Source organism: Tachysurus vachellii, chromosome 3, assembly GCF_030014155.1.
Source record: "Tachysurus vachellii isolate PV-2020 chromosome 3, HZAU_Pvac_v1, whole genome shotgun sequence".
NCBI lineage: Eukaryota > Metazoa > Chordata > Actinopteri > Siluriformes > Bagridae > Tachysurus > Tachysurus vachellii.
Genome location: NC_083462.1, coordinates 26,178,173 through 26,198,266, shown reverse-complemented (window position 1 = coordinate 26,198,266; position 20,094 = coordinate 26,178,173). Strand labels below are relative to the sequence as shown.

At 37.9% G+C, this 20,094-nt stretch overlaps 1 protein-coding gene across 3 annotated transcripts in view; it reads left to right on the top strand.

Annotated features, from left to right (window-relative positions):
* The first annotated feature begins 443 nt into the window (after positions 1-443).
* The window catches only part of LOC132843283 (1-phosphatidylinositol 4,5-bisphosphate phosphodiesterase beta-1), an 85,292-nt gene continuing 65,641 nt past the window's right edge, over positions 444-20,094 (top strand). For all 3 annotated transcript variants that reach the window (XM_060866485.1, XM_060866484.1, XM_060866486.1), the window contains exons 1-2: positions 444-808; positions 8,724-8,801. In XM_060866485.1, the coding sequence (XP_060722468.1) occupies positions 710-808; positions 8,724-8,801 (177 nt within the window). In that variant the 5' untranslated portion in view covers positions 444-709. The remainder of the gene's footprint in view (positions 809-8,723; positions 8,802-20,094) is intronic.

Genomic DNA, 20,094 nt, shown 5'->3' with positions numbered 1-20,094 from the left:
ATTATGAAATTATGAAATCTACATATTATGATATCTTCAGTAACACATAGCATAAAATGGCTCTAATATTCTTGAAAATGCTCTAATATTGAGTCTTGCCTAACAAACACAAAGAATATGTAGGGTATAATAATAATAATAATAATAATAATAATAATAATAATAATTCTTATTATTTTTTTATTTTATTATTATTAATTATTTTATTGTGTATAACACTTTGACAGAGAAAAAATTCAATTCCAAATAAAATATTCATTATCCACTTCTTTTTTTATATTTAAAAAAAAATGTAAATTTTTTTTTTTAAAAATCTGGAAATACTTGGATACCTGCGGGATCTGGAAGCGCGCGTCCTCACGCGGGGCGGCGCCACATCCCAGAGCGCGCTGAGTCTTGCATCGAATCTCTTCATAAATGAAGGCGCGCGTTCGCTTACTCTCTCTCTGTGTCGCTAGAGTTCTGCACTCGGTGCCCAAAAGAGCAAGACAGCGTGTGAACCACCATCCTTTACCACTCCTGTCACATAACTAAAGCGCTCGGACCTGATGCAGTATGGACAGTAACCGGCTTGTTTCGCACGGACTGGCACTGAGATTCACTTTAAATGCCATAAGAGACTTTTTTTAATTTATATATTTTTATTGCATTTTATTTTTGGACCAGAAATTGGCAGTTGTGCGTTAGATTTAAAGGTCGGCGCACTCAGATGGCGGGGTCACAGCCGGGAGTTCACGCGCTCAAGCTCAAACCCGTGGCCGTGCCGGAGAGTCTGAGAAGTGGAAACAAATTCATGAAATGGGAGGATGTAAGTACTATCCGCAGATTAATACTCCTTAGCATCGGGGGCAGTGGGAATGATGGTGTGGTTACAGTCTCATCTGGTGCCACTTGCCTTGTGCACAACCCGATAAACTCCTGATAAAGTGTTGCTCCTGTTCTCTGGAGCAGTTCATGCAAGTTCAAGTGTTCGTGCAACTTGGATATTTTGCACTTTTTTCAGAGACAACATACGAATAAAAAGAGGTATTTTTGTGCATTTTAATGCAATAACCTAAAACTATTTATGAAAGTATAAGTTGGTCGGTTGCTGGTCAGAAACCGGAAGGTGTACATTAGGATCTGTGTTTATATATCTTTATATACATATATCTAATATATGTAAATGTCTATATGTCTGTTTGTTTGTTTGTTTGTTTACAATCTGTTGTGGTGTACAAGTATGTGTCACTTTACACAACGCGAAAAGATCACACGTGTGATTGGATACCCTTGTGCAACCAGTGATGAAATATATATATATATATATATATATATATATATAGGCACTTTTAAATACTTTATGATTGTAAATGCATTTGTAGATGTATTAATTGCATTAGACTTTTCACGGACAGTTTTTGTAGTCTCTGAGAAACACATTCAGTATGTTGTGCTGTAGTGACTTTTCCCATCACTGCTCCTAAGGCGAACATAAATCAGGTGGGAACGGCGCGTTCCTTTTCCCCCCACGCGTATTCCTACAAGTTTCGCTTCCGCTTTAATTCACCAGCTGTTCACTGCTAAACGTTAGTTACTATCCAGTCGCAATGCAAGAGCTATGACTGCAAGCAGTACACGTATAAATCACACCAAACACACAGATAACAGCAATACACCATGATTCGTTTGATCAGCTTGCACATTTATTGTCTCATACATTAGTGCTGAGAGTTATTAAGCAGGCCAGTATCTGCTGTTCTGTAAACTCAGACTATTCAACAAATTGTAAAGAACGACAGATAAAGATATGGAGATGCAGCATCATGTCACACACTCAATTGTGTGGTTAGTCTACAACGACGACTTATGAAATGTTGGTGGTGCAGGAGGACATTAATAAGGATAAAGCCTCAAACATAACTGAGTTGAGAGTCTATCACCCCTGACTTATGCTACAGCATAAAATCTAGGGATATTTTTGAGTTACCCCATAATAGGGGTAACATACTATCATCCAACATTCAGTCTAGCAGCTCATTTTGTATAGATTTATATGTACAGCTTGTGTGTTTCATATCAACACAAATAGAAGGTGGTGCCACACCCCAGATAAGATGCCAGTCCAATGCAGGCCACCATGCATGCACACATGCACACCTAGAGGCAATTTAGCCAGTTCATTTACCTTTTATTAGAAAACCAGAAAACCTGAAGGAATCCAACATGCTCGTGGGTTGGACATATGGAATTTATAAGCTCAGAATCAAATCAGGGATCTTGTAGCTGTTAGACAGCAAATGTTTGCTGAAATCCATTACATTTCCTATTTGGATTAGTTCTTATTAAACAAGATCTTGGCGGCTGCAGAGCATTTTAGCCTAGTCCAGATTGACCAAAAGCTATGATCATGGCAAGCTGGTGATTATCTGTCATGTCCACTGCTTTTCCCACAAGCATTTGGCAGCATGATTCCTGTCCCAGTGGGCGACTAGTAGCATTTGTTGCAATTCTCATTAATCATTACTTAGGTTTTTGGAAGCTAAGTGGGGTATCTTGCAAATTGCCCCACAATTGTGCATAATCTAAAAAGCTGAGCAGATCAATGGACATTGACTTAGATGTGTCAAATTGCAGAAAATTGTTGGTGATACAATAGAGGATCCTGCCATGGCCACATCATGCTCTTCCCTCTCTCTCTCTCTCTCTCTCTCTCTCTCTCTCTCTCTCTCTCTCTCTCTCTCTCTCAAAAATAACCATGGCAGAATTAACAAAGTTTTTTGCTACAAAACACAAACAAAACACTCACTCACTCTCTCTCACTCATTTTCTACCGCTTATCCGAACTACCTCAGGTCACGGGATGCCTGTGCCTATCTCAGGCGTCATCGGGCATCAAGGCAGGATACACCCTGGAGGGAGTGCCAACCCATCGCAGGGCACACACACACACACTCTCATTCAACAAACAAAACACCCAAATACAAAAATACGAAAACAACACTTAAAAAACATAAAAAAGAAATAAATCTGTCTCTCTTCACCAAGGAAGGAAAGAAGTTCAGGTCCTAGGTTCATTAACACACATAAATAATTTTTTTTAATAAAATGTATTTAATAAAATTAACTGAACACTTATTTTGTGGATCCAGCAGAGCTTTGCAGCTTTGTGCTCAGCATGTTATCCATATGGACTGTTTTCTTAATATACTAAAGCATATTTTATTTGTTTGTACAGAAATATGATATGAAATATGAAATGTGATTTATTTTGGGGGTCAGGAAGGCAGTCATGCTTCATCTAAATAGTTCATCTCCTACTAGTATGAACTTGAAATTTCCCTGAAACTTTTGTGAGCACGGTTGCCATGTTCCATGTACAATTTAACAATTTTTACCTTTTTGTAATTTTGGCAGATATATAATTCTATTTTACATATTATAGTAATATAATAAACATATCATATTATATTACAGATATATAAATGTATTGTTCCTACAAAATAATTGCAACTTTATTCACCATTTCTTATGCCTTTTCCTATGCTGTGGGTTGGTTTCATTCCTTTTTATGTGGCATTTGAGTTGGAGTTGAGGTGGAAGTTTGGTTGAAATCTGGCAACCCTCTTCACAAGCTTTGACATGAAAGTATAAAGCTTGTATGTTTTTAAAATCCTTACATGATTATCTGGCAGGATAATCACTCTCTAAAGCTGGCAAGATTCCCTAAGAATACAAAACAAAAAACAAAACAAAATAATATTTCCCTTACTGTATACTTTCTCTACTGTACAATTTCAATTTTATATTGGACACATTTTCTGTTCAATCAGAATGAAATGGGTATAGCCTTATTCTCAGCCGTCACCCAATTATGCATCTAATTTAAAAAGCAGAATATAAATATCATGCATTACTAAGGCTGGGATGTTGTGACAGTGTCTTCCCAACTATTACATGGTTTAGATGTGAGCTATTGGGTGTATGAGTGTGCATCCTGGATGGAGTGTGTCTGGGATAGATTGTACAAACTGTGTCGTAAATTATTCGCAGGTTTAATGAGCTGAAGAATACCAAAAAAAATAAATATTCGCATGACCACTTCAAGGGGGGCACGGTGGCTTAGTGGTTAGCACGTTCGCCTCACACCTCCAGGGTCGGGGTTCGATTCCCGCCTCCGCCTTGTGTGTGTGGAGTTTGCATGTTCTCCCCGTGCCTCGGGGGTTTCCTCCGGGTACTCCGGTTTCCTCCCCGGTCCAAAGACATGCATGATAGGTTGATTGGCATCTCTGGAAAATTGTCCCTAGTGTGTGATTGCGTGAGTGAATGAGTGTGTGTGTGCCCTGCGATGGGTTGGCACTCCGTCCAGGGTGCATCCTGCCTTGATGCCCGATGACGCCTGAGATAGGCACAGGCTCCGCGTGACCCGAGGTAGTTCGGATAAGCGGTAGAAGATGAATGAATGAATGAATGAATGACCACTTCAGACCTGCCAAGTGTAGGAGCTTTGCATTTAAACAAGACTACTTACTTAAATGCTAAATAAACGTCTTTTCACAAGAAGCTTTACAATATCCACAGTTTTTCTTTATTAAATGATTATTTTGTGTTGATTATGTGGAGCTTTCATCATGTGAATTACTTTATATGACATAAAAACTTTTTTTTAACAGATTATGCTGATTTTCACTTATTTTCCAGGTATTACGCATTGGTTTCCTCTTGGTTCTCTGTGGTTCTCCTCTCACCTCCCAAAAACATGCTGGTTTGTCCTTAGGTATTGATGAGTATGTGAGAATGTGTGTCCCACGATGGATTGGTGTCCAATCCAGGTTACATCCATTGTCCATTGTGTTCCAGATACACTCTGGACCCACAATGACCAGGATAAATCGCTTAGTTTAAATAAATGAATGAATAATGCAGGCTATAAAAATTTTTAGGATGTTTTATGGGAGTAACAATGTTATTCACCAATGCCCACGGAAAATGTCTGTTGCTGTATGAGTTATCATATATATATATATATATATATATATATATATATATATATGTATGTGTATATATATATATATACAGGGAGTGCAGAATTATTAGGGAAGTTGTATTTTTGAGGATTAATTTTATTATTGAACAACAACCATGTTCTCAATGAACCCAAAAAACTCATTAATAGCAAAGCTGAATATTTTTGGAAGTAGTTTTTAGTTTGTTTGTAGTTTTAGCTATTTTAGGAGGATATCTGTGTGTGCAGGTGACTATTACTGTGCATAATTATTAGGCAACTTAACAAAAAACAAATATATACCCATTTCAATTATTTATTTTCACCAGTGAAACCAATATTACATCTCAACATTCACTAATATACATTTCTGACATTCAAAAACAAAACAAAAACAAATCAGTGACCAATATAGCCACCTTTCTTTGCAAGGACACTCAAAAGCCTGCCATCCATGGATTCTGTCAGTGTTTTGATCTGTTCACCGTCAACATTGCGTGCAGCAGCAACCACAGCCTCCCAGACACTCTTCAGAGAGGTGTACTGTTTTCCCTCCTTGTAAATCTCACATTTGATGATGGACCACAGGTTCTCTATGGGGTTCAGATCAGGTGAACAAGGAGGCCATGTCATTAGTTTTTCTTCTTTTAGACCCTTTCTTGCCAGCCACGCTGTGGAGTACTTGGACGCGTGTGATGGAGCATTGTCCTGCATGAAAATCATGTTTTTCTTGAAGGATGCAGACTTCTTCCTGTACCACTGCTTGAAGAAGGTGTCTTCCAGAAACTGGCAGTAGGACTGGGAGTTGAGCTTGACCCCATCCTCAACCCGAAAAGGCCCCACAAGCTCATCTTTGATGATACCAGCCCAAACCAGTACTCCACCTCCACCTTGCTGGCGTCTCAGTCTCTGAGCTCTCTGCCCTTTACCGATCCAGCCACGAGCCCATCCATCTGGCCCATCAAGACTCACTCTCATTTCATCAGTCCATAAAACCTTAGAAAAATCAGTCTTCAGATATTTCTTGGCCCAGTCTTGACGTTTCAGCTTGTGTGTCTTGTTCAGTGGTGGTCGTTTTTCAGCCTTTCTTACCTTGGCCATGTCTCTGAGTATTGCACACCTTGTGCTTTTGGGCACTCCAGTGATGTTGCAGCTCTGAAATATGGCAAAACTGGTGGCAAGTGGCATCTTGGCAGCTGCACGCTTGACTTTTCTCAGTTCATGGGCAGTTATTTTGCGCCTTGGTTTTTCCACACGCTTCTTGCGACCCTGTTGACTATTTTGAATGAAACGCTTGATTGTTCGATGATCACGCTTCAGAAGCTTGGCAATTTTAAGAGTGCTGCATCCCTCTGCAAGATATCTCACTATTTTTGACTTTTCGGAGCCGGTCAAGTCCTTCTTTTGACCCATTTTGCCAAAGGAAAGGAAGTTGCCTAATAATTATGCACACCTGATATAGGGTGTAGATGTCATTAGACCACACCCCTTCTCATTACAGAGATGCACATCACCTAATATGCTTAATTGGTTGTAGGCTTTCGAGCCTATACAGCTTGGAGTAAGACAACATGCATAAAGAGGATGATGTGGTCAAAATACTCATTTGCCTAATAATTCTGCACTCCCTGTATATATATATATATATATATATATATATATATTGATGTATTTTTACATTTTCTCTGTAACATGTACGATTTAGCTTTTTAAAGAAACAGAAATCATTCATCACAGTTACACCAAAACAGCAAACGGAAGTCATAAATTGTGCATTCATGAATTCATGATGTTCTTTCCCCACTGTCTTTTCCTGGATAAGTATATGTGTGGGTGTGGGTGTAGAACTGTCCATCAGCATGTGGAGCTTGAGTGGAAGAATGGCATTGGCCTGTTCAGAATCCTGGCACTTAGCTCTTTCCCTTGTTTTCCCAGTCATGCTGCTGGGCGTCGGCCCTCCAATGGCACCACTCCAAACCACGTATCCAGCGGCTTTTCCCCAAATTTCCCCTTATACAAACATTTGTCCTGTGCACTCTTTCCTCCTTTTCTTTTCACCACACTATAGTTTTCATTCTTGCCTTTTTCTTGTATGAAAGGTGCTTTAGCTACATTTTTAGAAGTGCTTGTAGTGTCACTTGTTGGGTTCAGACTGCTTCATGTTCAGTGGACTGAACCACAGGGAATTATTCATAGTGGTATAGTAATTGTATACTTTTTTTAATTGAAAAGCTATGTAAATGCCCATAATATGGGTGTGGGGTGGGGTAGGGTGGGGTGGTCCTCAGCAAGAACTGTTGAAACTCAGCATGTGAGCTAAATGTAACACCATGAGCTGCTTGATCATGGTGCATCATGGAGTGTGCCTTCTTATAATCAGAAGATGTTAATAGTTGGCCTATACATCCCTTTCAGTCTGTTCCCTTGAGCCTGATTATTCATTGTACTATGACATATTGTCTCTGGGGCTTTGGATATTCAGTGCCTCCCCAATAAGAAGCAGCCATTCTAATTGCCTAGTGCTCTGTTTTCAGATAGAGATTGATTTCCTATATAGCTGCCTACATGTTGGATCCCCTCTAGCAAAAACAACTGCAGCTCCCCTCTTTGAATTCCCACACTGTATCAGAAGGATCAGTTAACTCGACACTCGCTCCATCGCCAACTTTATCTCTCCCTCCCTTGTCTCATTATGGATGTGTGTAAGTGAACCGTGTTACCCGAAATAGAATCATTCAGTCCGGTTTAGGAAGGCTACACTGAGCATTGTTATCTGTATTTTATTGCAGGAAATTAAAAGTAAAAACAGCTCGAGTTACAAACCTAGCATGCTTACCTAGGCTGGTGATTCAAATGTACCATTAAACATCAGTTTGCTTGTTCCACTGTTTTTCATAAAGTTGGAGAATATGCTAGTAAAAACTATTTTAGCCTCAATGTAGCACTCTAGTCACCCCCTGTAGTAAATGAGCCAACAAGTGATACCATGGAGTAGAGTTTCTTTTTATAGCCACCGTTCTCCCTTAGATTTTACCATTGTCTGCTTAGGGCATTCAACTTTTCTCTGTTTTTTTTACAGCTGCTCACTTCAGCTCTTACAGGTGTTTTTCTGTTTCTGTCAGAGACCGGAACATCAGTATCACCTTGTTTATATCTAATCATCGTAACTTACTCTGGAACAGAAAATGACAAGAAGTGGAATGAAAGTGTTCATGTTTTCATAGACTGGGATAGGAAAAAAGTCACTCTGGGGTAGCTTATTTCATTCAGTGGATGCCTTGAATGGGATCCCAATCATCTCTCTCAATGTCTTTCTACATAAACTGATCCATTTTCTAACTGGTTATTTTGTTTCTTAAGTTTTATCATTGTCATTAAGTTCTTAAGTTTTATCATTGTCACTTTTCCAGCATCCCAGTTAGCTCTTATATTTTATGGCAATGCAAATCTAAGTATTGTCCAACGATACCTTTAGCTCTTCCATTTGGTAAATGGAAGCAAACCTGTTGCAATGACACTTTTTGCACTTTAATTCTTAGTTGTTTCACCTTAATTGACTCCCCCGAAAATATTTGATAAAAACAAAGAGGTTGATATTAAACTGTTTATTTTTTTGACCCCACACAACAAATTTAAAATTTAAAATGTACAATTTGTCTGTATTTTTTAAAGCAATCCATATTTGGTTCTTATCTGTCCACCGTACTAATACTTCATGATTGTCTTACTGTTCTTACAGGACTCCACCATTGTGACTCCTGTGACATTACGGGTTGACCCCAAAGGCTACTTCTTGTACTGGACTGATCAGAATAAGGTAAACACCTGGAGAGTATATTATATTTTTCTATGATTTTCATATAATAGCTCAAAAATATTCAATAACATGGTTATATCACCAATGTACATTTACGAGCATAATCTTCTTCGTTGATGAGCAGAGAAGAATCATCTGTTCCAGGGCAAGTCACTGAATCTGACTATCCTGTCTCCCTTGACAGAGTCAGATCCTCTAAGCTATTATTCTCTCTTCAGGTAGTAATGGGACAGGTTGCACAAGATGATCAGGTTGCTGAAACACAGACTCAGTACAATGAGGAAATTTGCTAATGGGGAGAGCTTTGTTGTGATGGCATAAACTAGCTGTATTTATCCACAATTTGTCCTTTGCAATAAGCAAAGTAACTGGCTAAGGCAAATACTGCTGACTAATCTGTTGACAATGTAAGCTGATACTATAATGTCATTGCTTTAAGGGTTATAATGTCATGATTCAATGCACAATTTCAATGTTTCGGAAGATGGCAGAACCAGTGGAAGTATTTCTAAGTATTATTACAGCACTGTTGAAGTTGTACAAAGTTGATTGATGTTTGCAGTGCCAGTGTTTTTACATGTATATCAAAGACTTTATAGTTAAATTGATAGTTGTTATTAGCATTATACTTGGTGGTCCTTATTACTGTTGTGGGTCCCTCAAAAAAATATCTGCGAATTAAAGCTTGTATTCTGCTCCTTAGCTTTAGAGACACTGTGCTACATCAAGTCAAATGTTCTGGACTACAGAGGTAGAAAAATAAAAACGTCCTTTCCTAACAAATGTAATGTTTTGGTTTTCAAAGAGGTACATAAAGCTGTGTGAGGTTCTTGTAGAGATATGGATACTGAGAGAGAGAGAGAGAGAGAGAGAGAGAGAGAGAGAGCGAGAGAGAGGTTGATAATGGTTTTAATGCTGGGTGCTGTACCCTTCTCTATATGAAATATTCCACTATACTAGACCTAGATAATTACTGATGCGTTATGTTAACTATAGAACTGACCATGTTTGAAACATGACCCCAAGCCATTCCAAGATTGCACATGTATTGATGTTACCATTCATTCACTTCTACTAGATAGGCAGGATGAGATCATTCTGAGATTAGTTTTCCTGTGGCAGTATTTCTGATCCTAATTCAAATGCAGTGAAATCCCGACAGCACTTGCATATAAAGGTGAAACCATCTGTAGAACCAGACTTCAGTCCGGATATAATAACTTGCTTTTATCCATTGTTTATGTCCATCTGTGTGCTTGTTTACAACAATGGTCTCCATCGATTCACCTAATACTACACTGTACATGACTGAACAGCTTGCTCAGTAAGTTTGGGGCCAACTGGGCAGCAGTGTCATAATTTTATTGTTGTCTTATGTTTGCCTTTTTTTTTTCGTTATTAGGATGCTGATTACGTTGCTCTTTATCTTTGATTAGAAATAAACTGCCATAAGCGTAATCTGTACTGTGTGATTCTGTTGAAAGTTAGCATGACAACAAACAGCTACAGTTTCCACACTCAGCCATCAGATCTCTGCTGACAGCCTCTCAGTCATATGTTCACACAACAAAAATCACACACGGCTATCTAATATTAGACATAATCTTAGACAGCATTACACAGCTGATTATTTGGGTAGCATGCAGTTTGGCCACTTCAGAACTAATATTTTCCCACCTTAGAGTTAAAGACATTTAACAAAAGCTGTTTTCCAACTTTTGTGTTCTGGGTCATTTTAACTTCATGAGCACACATAGTCCAAAAGCATAGGTACAGCATGATTCTGCTGATATTTTTGCACAGATCTGAGCATATCAGTGAATATATATGCAGATATCATATGATTCACGCTGCATACATTTAGATATGTAACGTACATGTGTGAATGAGTGGCTGTGTGTGTATATGTGTGTTTGTGTGCACATGTCTAAAGTAGTCCTGTGTCTTTCAGAGCAGCTACATACCACAGATTTCTCAGAACCAGGTCTCAGTTCCACTCTCTCGAGGGTGTTCTCTTGGGCCTGGCCTGGATCGCCCAATCGCACTTAAAAAGTCACAGCATGAATGTCCTGAACCGAGTCACTGCCCCGACTAATACTTAGTCGTGACTAACCTTGCATGCGATTTTTAAATCAAATAAAAATGTTTGACTTCTGGTAAAGAAAATATGTGATAAAAAGTGATAAATAGAAACAGCCCTTTGGTGTTTGACTGCTAATCATTTATATCATGTATCCAGTTATTTTAGTTTCATAGCTTCAAATTCTTTGCTCATTGATTCACATTTCACACAAATTTTTTTTTAAAAAATTCATATTAAAAAGTGTCAAGTTTAAAACTAGCCTGACTGTGGAAACACACCTGCTATCATCATTAGCTTTGGTGCAAAACGTTGTTCTGCTGAGTATGACCTGAAAGGCCTTGTATGCCTAAACTGGTCACTAAAAACAGCATGGTGGCATGTAAACAACACATCACATTTGAGCTGGTCAGAAGCCCAGTGGCTCTGTGTCTTGTTTTCTGGTTATGGGATTTTTGAAATTGTTTTATGACATTAATCAGCAAGCTGCAGATAACGCCTCATATACAATCATAAGGCAAATTCCAAATTTAATCCACAGATAACTACAGCTAATTATGTTTCCTATTTCGGCATTTTAATTTAGAGTGCATAGTGATGGAAGTGTACTATAGTAGAGCCAAACTATTAATGATTCATCCCTAAGGCTGTAGAATGAATCAAATATTAATCAAAATTACAATTTGGTCCTTATGTAATCACTGAAGGCTCAGTGCATTCAGTGCATAGTTGTATGCTGTCTACATCCCATGAACTGTGATTTTAGAGCTGGAACCATTATTCCCAGATATACATGTTCATGTTAATCACAATCACAAAATAATTGTAGCAGAAAGCAGCCCGTGCTTTCATATTGGGGAAAGTTGAAGAAGGAAGTAGAAAGAATGAAGAAACTATTTAGAATCCATGCAAGTTTTTCTGCATCTCCGGGTCGTGGTCCTTTTACTTGCACAGCACCTTGGCTAATACACGTACATTAGCAGTACAAATCTGACATTATTCTGTTATACTAATTCCAAACTGTAAGTATGTCAGCTTGTTTACTTTATAGTGACTTGCACAAAGCAGACAGACCTTCCATTCTGTCTGAAACTGTCAGTGAAGGACATTTGACTGAATAATTTGCATAATATCGAAGCCACAGACTGATACTGTAACTGCAGCAACAGACAACAACAGTCAATAGGTGGCTTGTTCAAACACATAAATAACCAGATGCTTCTTAAAACAGAGAATAAGGATAGAAACAAAAAAGAGAGAAAACATTTTTAAACACAGATTGTCTCAATTTACTAAACTTGCAGTGAGTCATGGGCTGGAGCTAAAGAGGAAGAAAGCAATACTGAATAACCGATTGTTAATTATAATGATACCAATATACATATTATTACGTAACTAGAGCATTTCTGTATATTTGTGTGTGTTTGGTCCAAATTTGCAATTAAATTAAATAAATTCCGTAGCCAAATGTTTAATATATTTATATAATCATATTTTATATTATGAAATCCCAGGCCAAACATTATACGGGAATATTGATTATCATTATATTACCTTAGACAGCACTAATTATTTTAGTTATAAAAAATCCTACCATTCTGGAAAGCCTACAGGGTCAAGGTTAAAAAAAAAAAAAGGTTTGTTTCTGAGTCTTATTTCATCCATACATATATTTTTTTTTCTACTTTAAAGACAAAATGGATAAACACAACAACAAATAGCAAATGTTATATTTCTATTGTGGAATTAATACATCAACATTTCATAATGCACTGTAATTATATATATGTGCAGATTTCCGGCACTGTATGCCCTCTGGTTGGCATTGATTACCTCAGTTATGCACAGGCTACTCTCTGGTGTTAGCATGAGTCCTCTAAACTGCAATCAATAATGTAAATTGATACCGTATATAGAAGAGCTTTAGAAATAGCTTTATTATTAGCACAGATGACTTCAGTATAGTGCTGCTTATTGGAGTTTTTTGTTCACCCTCATAAAGACTAACGAGAAAAAATACAGCTTTGTATTGTGGACAAAGTCAATACAACACACTAAATGGTAGCTGGATAGCTCCAGATATTTTATTTCATGCAGTACTCTTACAGAACTACTCAACAAATCTATACATAGTACCATACCGAGGGGCACGGTGGCTTAGTGGTTAGCACGTTAGCCTCACATCTCCAGGGTTGGGGGTTCGATTCCCACCTCCGCCTTGTGTGTGGAGTTTGCATGTTCTCCCCGTGCCTCGGGGGTTTCCTCCGGGTACTCCGGTTTTCTCCCCCGGTCCAAAGACATGCATGGTAGGTTGATTGGCGTTTCTGGAAAATTGTCCGTAGTGTGTGATTGCGTGAGTGAATGAGAGTGTGTGTGTGCCCTGTGATGGGTTGGCACTCCGTCCAGGGTGTATCCTGCCTTGATGCCCGATGACACCTGAGATAGGCACAGGCTCCCTGTGACCCAAGGTAGTTCGGATAAGCGGTAGAAAATGAGTGAGTGAGTGAGAGTGAGTACCATACCATTTTTCTTGGATAAAGGAAAAAAAAATTTTCTTGGAAAAAATTATCAGTGTATGAAATCTGACTTTCTGACCATTTCTTCTTTTTTGTTTTCTTCTTTGTTTTCTTCATTTTCTTCTTCTTCTTCTTCTTCTTCTTCTTCTTCTTCTTCTTCTTCTTCTTCTTCTTCTTCTTCTTCTTCTTCTTCTTCCACTTCTTATCTTATTATTATTACAAATACTGTTTTTTTTACTTTCCCTTTCAGCTCCCACTCCAGTGATTTAAGGTTTTTATTGTTGTAAATTTGAGGTGTCACATCTTTATTATTTTTATACCCTGTCTGCACTCTGTAGCCTAACAAAAGAGATGGACTAGCCCAACTGATCAAGCTTTGTAAAGTGTGACATTTTTAATTTTCTTTTTAAATGTCAAGCGGTTAATATCAATATATAGTTAAAGGAGGCACGTTGGCCATAGTTAAAGTCAGCCATAAAAGAAAGGACAAGATGTTTTTAAAAACGCCCATGCTGTAGACAAATAAAGTGCTACTAAATGAAATGTTTCTTCTCCTTTTTCTTCTTCTTCTTCTTCTTCTTCTTCTTCTTCTATGACATAATGTGTTATTATTAATTAGGACTGTTACTCATCCTAATTCATTGCATAAAGCAGTGAGATAGTAAAGTTATTAGGATGCCCACAGCAAACAGAGCTGTGTATAAAGTAATGAGTCTGATCTGGATTGTGAATATAAATCCAGCTGTTGGATGAAGAGCAGAAAGTGTTTTGAAGTGCTGCTCAACACTTAATGCCCCTTATACATTAGAAGAATTTGGACACGAGCCTCCTTTCTCTTGGAACTAAAGACTGTGCCCCAGCGTCCTCCTCTGCTTCCTGCTTTCTTGTCATGGCCAGCAGTTGAAAGGGCTGCATTTGTCCAGCTCTGCACTTTTTTTCTGATTAGGCAGACAGCTCCACTCCTCTCACTCAGCAATATTGGAGTGGACAAAGTGTAAATCCTTAGCCAACCTCCTAAAATTGAATTGCACTCAATGCTAAGTCAGGATTGGTAGTCAACATTCCATCAATGAAAAAGGAGTAAGGGAGGAGGAATATCTACTTAACATGCATATGATTTGACAGAAAAGACAGACGAAGGAGAGAGAAGGAGAATGAAAGATGGAAATAAGCCTTGACTCAAGCCCTGTGTATACACTCAGACTTTTTTGTGCACTGGCCTTATGGTGTCTCATTTATCACCTGATACTAATCAAAATCAAATAAAATCAAATTTTATTTGTCACATACACATACATACAGGGTACGACATGCAGTGAAATGCTTTTGCATCTGTCCGGTATTTAAGCATAAAAGGAATGCAATAGGGATAAAAATAAAACCAAAACCAAAAGGAGATAGATCAATAAAAAGTATAAACTATATAAAAATTATATAAAATATGAAAATATGAAAAACATATGTGAAAAAATAACGTATAAACATATTGTATACATAAACATATACATAAATGTGTATGGTTTTTAATGATTGTCCTTAAAGTGTCTATGTGTAGTATGGTGTGTATAGAGTGTATAAAGTGGCACTGTGCTGTGCGAGTCCAGAGTTAAAGTGACAGTCCAGAGTTAAAGAGTTAAAATGTCATGGTGCATAGATACTTGCTCCTTTTCATTTCCTCTGTGATGCATCAGATACCAGATGTGTCATGGTTCATTTGTTTAATGAAACCATCACACTGCATTACTTCAGCTGATGAACAAGAGGCACTGTGTTTTGATTGCTTTCTGAAATCTGACCTTTCCACAGCTGACTATGGTCATCAGACACCATTAATAGAACGTTTGATTGTCAGCTTTATAACCCTGTTTTCACTTGATTTCAGATGACTCAAGTGAGATGAGGACAGGTATGATGAAAACTACAACTGCTAAGAGTCATTTATTTTTCCACAATGACATTGAGCCGGGACAAGTGTATCGGCATCATAGCATGTTTCTTCTCACTGTCAGGAAGAAGATTGCTTAGATATGAATTTTAAGCTGGAAAGCTTCAACATTGACAATGTTCCAAACAAGTCGTTTCTTTCAAGAGGGCTTAACTCATTAATCTGTCATAGACTGCCTGAAGAGCGGCCTTTTAAAAGACTTTGCTGTGTCGCTTTCTCTGGCTCTGGGCGAAGAGTTTAGTGAGTCACTTGGCTCTCGGCTTGCACTGGGCAATTGGGTATGGGCAAATGTGTTTAGAATGCAAGACACACACTTTCCACCAGACTCCTCCTGTGAAGTTCAATGAAATGGACTATAAATAATTCTATTATAAGTCCATATCTGTACCCTGTATTTGAAGGACCTCTTGTTTGTATTCGAGGTCTGTACGCATCAGTCACAAATCTCGCTTCACTTCCTCTGATAAAAGTGTGTCATGTGAAGCACTGAAGTGTTGACCTGAAACTTGGGTGACATTCACGATTTCCTCTGCTCAGATATTCAGATCAGGCCACATAGAACACAATCTCCTCTGTTATTTTTTCCTCTGAAAACTAATGCCAGGCTCCATTCATGAAAAAGGAAAGAGAAACCAGAAAGTGAATACAGCTCTGGAGTCCATGGCGTCAAATTACACTCTACACCTTCATCCAGTGTGTGATCTACAGGTTAGAGTTTCACACTCTCCCATGGCAGGTTTATAAAGACTGTCCAGAAAAGATTAAACCTAGTAGAACATAATAAACTATTAGAAACCAATGGGATGTAGTGCAGAAATGTAATACATCTTATTTTTCTGAGTAGAAGGAAATATTTCGATGTTTTGTGAACAAATGAACCAGCGTGATAAGATGTGGTTTAGAGACATACAGGGTATGTACTGTGTCTAGTGTCTATCTAACGGCCAAAGCCTTGAGAGGTGGTTGCTTACTCAGCCTCTGGCTTATTGTTGAAATCATAATGTTCAGTATAAGTGGGAAAGGTTCACACATGACATGGGTTCTGTTTGAAGTAAAAAAATGTAACCTATAATTTATCTACAGAAATTACCATTTTGTCCCAAATTTGAGAAGAGCGCAATCTTCTTCCATGGATGACGTCTCACAGAGTAATTTCAGATATGTCAAAAAGGCTTGTTGATATGCATTTGGTCTAAGGGAATGCAAACATGTTGCACTTAAATCTAAGAAGGCTAACAAGTCATTATTGATGTACTTTCATATGCTATGGTGGTCCTGGTTTAATGAAAATTTGTTGTCTGATGTCAAGAAAAGGCAGATTAGTTTTTATCTGTAAGGACCAGATTGTCTTTTTTAACTGCCTCATCTATTATGGTCTTGTCAGATGGTCTTCCCCTGTGTTTACAGCTATACCAGTGTGTGTAGACACGCACGTGTAATATTTCACAGATATTTATACAGATAACAGGATTATTCCATTTGACCATTTCTTCCTGAGTCTGGCATTATAAACTCCAGATTCAGTATCTGAATGGCTTGCATTGTTAAAGACAGCAATAATATTTACATTCACAGGCCACTTTAATAGGGACACTGTCCTGCCTTTACGCAGTTAACGAAATAGCCAATGCATAAAATCATGTAAACACAGTTCAAGAGCTTCAGATATTGTTCACATCAAACATCAGAACGGAGAAATTATGTGATTTTGACATGTTTATGGCTGCCAGATTGGCTGGTTTGAGTATTTTAGAAACTGATAATCTAGAAATTTCACAATAGTGTTCATTGTTCTGTCATGCAACAAACAAACAAACAAACAATTAAATATCCAGTGAGTAGCAGTTCTGTGGGTAGAAACACCTTGTCGATGACAGAGCACAACCACAAGTCACTGAGATCGCATCACTACACTGATGTAGCAGATTAACAGGAACACAGCTTGTCTCATTGTCTGATACCTCTTCAGTGACGCAAGGCTTCACTCACACGAAAGGTATCTGTTTGAATAGATTCAAATATGTACAGCAGTAAACAGATAAAGGCAAACAAAGATTTGAATACCGTGCATGCTGCTGACAGTTACTGTGCTTGTCAGTTGATTAATATAATAATTAGTCATCCTCACATTTCCATGGGGTCTACAGCATCACTACATTAACAATGAAAACAAAACATGACCTCATAGGAGCACTGAGCTACAACATATTAACTGAAATAATTTTATCTGAAATATTTTACTATTTACTAACTTTATCATAAAATAACATCATACCAACAGCAACCCAGCAAATGGCACAATTGCAAAGATACACTCAATCAGTCACTCACTTTACTGTGCAGTTTTATGCAATTTAGATTAAATGTATTGTTCTTGTGTTGTAAATAGTGATAACATGTTGACACTGGCAAGACAAAGCTATGAAATGGTAATTCATCATCAAAAAGAATATGTTAAATATGAGCAACACTCATTTTTATACAGTCACTTAGGAAAATTTCCATATAATACAATATACAACATACAATACACACACATTAGACTTTTATGTGATATTCCAGACATCAAAATATGTTTATTAGCAGGTAAACAAAGTATATCATGGTACATTTTTTGTATAGCATTTTAACAATGAACATTGTCCCAAAGCAGCTTTACAGAATTATATAAATTAAGGATATAGATGGGTGGCACGGTGGCTTAGTGGTTAGCACGTTCGCCTCACACCTCCAGGGTTGGGGGTTCGATTCCTACCACCGCCTTGTGTGAAACCCCCGTGCCTCGGGGGTTTCCTCCGGGTGCTCCGGTTTCCTCCCCTGGTCCAAAGACATGCATGGTAGGTTGATTGGCATCTCTGGAAAATTGTCTGTAGTGTGTGATTGCGTGAGTGAATGAGTGTGTGTGTGCCCTGCGATGGGTTGGCACTCCGTCCAGGGTGTATCCTGCCTTGATGCCCGATGACACCTGAGATAGTTACCGGTAGTTCGGATAAGCGGTAGAAAATGAGTGAGAGTGAGTGAGAAGGATATAAATGATCATTTTAAATATAAATTTATCCCTCACAAGCAAACCAGAGGTGATAGCAGCAAGGAGAGATGATATAACTCAACCCTTCCATATTTACATGTATACCAACCTACTTAAGCGACTACAGTGATTCATTGTAAGAAATGATTCATGATTCGTCATCTTTTTTCAATCCAATTTTATTGAATTCTAAGTCCACTTTAGATTGAATTAAATACCAATAAAACAAATCAACAAAAAGTAAATCCACTTAAATAAAATTCATTTATTGTGCTGTCTAACTGCCACATCTGTAGTTACACAACAACACAGGCGCTTTATTTTCTGTGCTTGCGCTATATGTATAAGTAAAGCTAATTTTCTGCATGAGCACAGTATAGTATAATGTATCTACATGTCTGCATTGACAGTCAGATTAGCAGATCAGTTTACACATTCTTTACCACTGTATACTAATAAAGTTACTGTGTACAGTATGACTGCACAAAACTACTGTAGTACCCAATTGGTATAAACTGATATGTTGATTAATATAGGAAATTATTGCCAGCATAGTTGTTTTAACTTTTATCAGTAGGACAGTGTCAGCTTCCCATGCTTAAACATTGCTAGTCAATACATCAGCCATCCATAGACCGAAATCCCCCCAACAGGCTTGGATTTTCTTTAACACTTAAGACCCCTTTCAGTTTAAACCTTTTTCTGATAATGTGTGGATTAATTAAATTTTAAGAAAATGTGTCCTTGCAAATATTCAACCAATATCATAACTATTGGCTGTATTGTGATAATTTAATCTTTTTCTCAGCAGCTTTTAGAGAGTGAAAGGTGACCTTATTACTCCATGGTTATCACAGTCTGGCAGCGTCCGGAGAGAAGCATTAGCTCCTGCAGTAGGAGGGGTAATTATGAACAAAGCTTGCAGAACGCTGACTCTCTCGGAATGATGCCTGCAGAGGAATGGAGGATCAGTGTATTTTTCAGTCTAATTTAAAGTTCAGTTGTGATAAAACACGGAGGAAAAAAATTATATTTTTCAGATTTAGCATGATTTCATGGTCAACGCTATTGATAGACCTAGAACCTTATCTGAATTAAAAGGAAAAAATACATTAGTGTGGATAATATTTAGGTGTCTGGCTTCTTAATATAAATAATAAAATGTCCATGTTGCATGTAGTCCATGTAGTCCATGTAGTGTTTTTCTGAGAACTAAACAATACAATACAAATTTTATTTAGAATAGATTGACATTTATTTCTCATTTGCTCCTCATTATGCAAGTATGTGCGGGATCTTACAGTTTATTTAATAAACTAAGTGGGTTCTTCCTCTTTGGGAACCTGCCTAGAACAACAGCTGCATGTAACAGCAGGAAGTTGCTGTCAGTGTGTCTATGGATCTTCTCTTCTATCTGGCGTAATAGTATATGACTTGCTTGTGCTCTCAGAGTGTTGAGTCATCATTTTCTGTCATCAGCGTCGACACACACTTTCACGTCACATTGCTCTCTCCGTGTTGCCACGACAACCAGAATCACTGTAGTGGATCACATTGCTGACAGCTCATACTCTATGGATTGGGACCAATTTTAATTGAATTATATAAGTTTGTGTTTTAAAAGGTGGACAGAAATGTAAGCAATTATGGTTAATACAGTACCATATGGTTGATATGGTACAAAACAAATACAATGTCATTGTATCTGTAAGTATATGTAAAGG